General features: G+C 40.8%; 1 protein-coding gene across 1 annotated transcript; it reads right to left on the bottom strand.

The window, feature by feature from the left end:
• Positions 1–710, bottom strand: LOC18593514. Its single transcript, XM_007020778.2, has one exon. The coding sequence runs from the start codon at positions 633–635 to the stop codon at positions 252–254; it is 384 nt and encodes a 127-aa protein (XP_007020840.2). The 5' UTR covers positions 636–710; the 3' UTR covers positions 1–251.

The following is a 1,138-nucleotide window of genomic DNA, read 5'->3' as shown; positions in this document are numbered from 1 at the left end:
TATCAAACAAATATGTAGAGCTGAGTAAAAAAGAACTCTTTGAACTCTATACAACAAGACCCGTTCCTTGTATATACAAACTGATCAAACAAAATGTATAGAAAACTAGTTCTCTACCCCCCATTTTCCTGTCACTTTCCCAAGAAAATTAAAGTACAATACAAGAACCCCCCCCCCCCCCCCCCCTCCAACCAAAAGAGAAACTAGAGGAGAAGAAAGAAAAGTTTCTAGCTAGTTATCCCCTTTCACCCTCAATTCACCTCAGGAATGCTTTGCAGTGCAGGCCTCCAGGACCGTTGATTTGTTTCATATTGATTTCTAACGTTGATCAACTGTGCTAGAACTTGTTGCACTGACAACTCCTTAACATCAACCCTACCTAACAACTCCTCCAGCTGCTTCTTTGTTATCTTCACTTTAACTTCATGAGTGGTAGCTGAAGATGTTGTGAAACCATTTTTCTGATGATTTCTGAGAAGACCCTTTTCTTCCATGTTCATCATGGCCTTATATTCACACGTGTCGTTTGTCGTTTCACTGGCGAAAAACCCGCTGTCGTCGTCCTCCACAGGGGATGTTCCCCAGTCGTCGCCGGCCCATTGTGTTGATGATTGATGCCGCAAACAGTTTCCCATTTTTCTTTTCTTCCCTCGGTTTAATGTGTTTTGCGATATGAAAAGAGAGAGCAAGGACTGGAATATTAAAAGGTAAAGGGTTATATATAGGAGAGGAAAGGGGATGTGGTGGGGGGAAAAGCAGGTGATAGTGTCAAACCTAAAATGTTGCCATGTAGGATGACATGTCGTCCAACGTGGCTGATTATATATGGTTGACCTCATCACCAAGATACCAACTATACCGGATTGGTGTTAGCTTTCAACTCAAGTGCATGTGACTGACAACTTTATGGGTTAATGCTGTCGGTGAAGTTGGCTCGGCTTCCTTAGTTCTGGTCTTTGTGGCTTCCCATCTAATTATAGTTAAGACTATTGGGAAATTTACCATTATTAGGAAGTAAAACCTATAGGTATTTCTTGATTGAGTTCTATTTCACTTCATAGATATACCTAATGAGGAGATTAGGATCAATCTCAAACAATTAGTATAAGAATCGAAAATTGGAGTTACAATACCGAAC

Source organism: Theobroma cacao, chromosome 7, assembly GCF_000208745.1.
Source record: "Theobroma cacao cultivar B97-61/B2 chromosome 7, Criollo_cocoa_genome_V2, whole genome shotgun sequence".
In the NCBI taxonomy this organism is placed as follows: Eukaryota; Viridiplantae; Streptophyta; class Magnoliopsida; order Malvales; family Malvaceae; genus Theobroma; species Theobroma cacao.
This window is presented reverse-complemented; position numbering and strand designations above follow the sequence as displayed.

Bases quoted from the DNA above. Each gene is read 5' to 3' on its own strand.
- LOC18593514 (XM_007020778.2), bottom strand. From the start codon at position 635: ATGGGAAACTGTTTGCGGCATCAATCATCAACACAATGGGCCGGCGAC.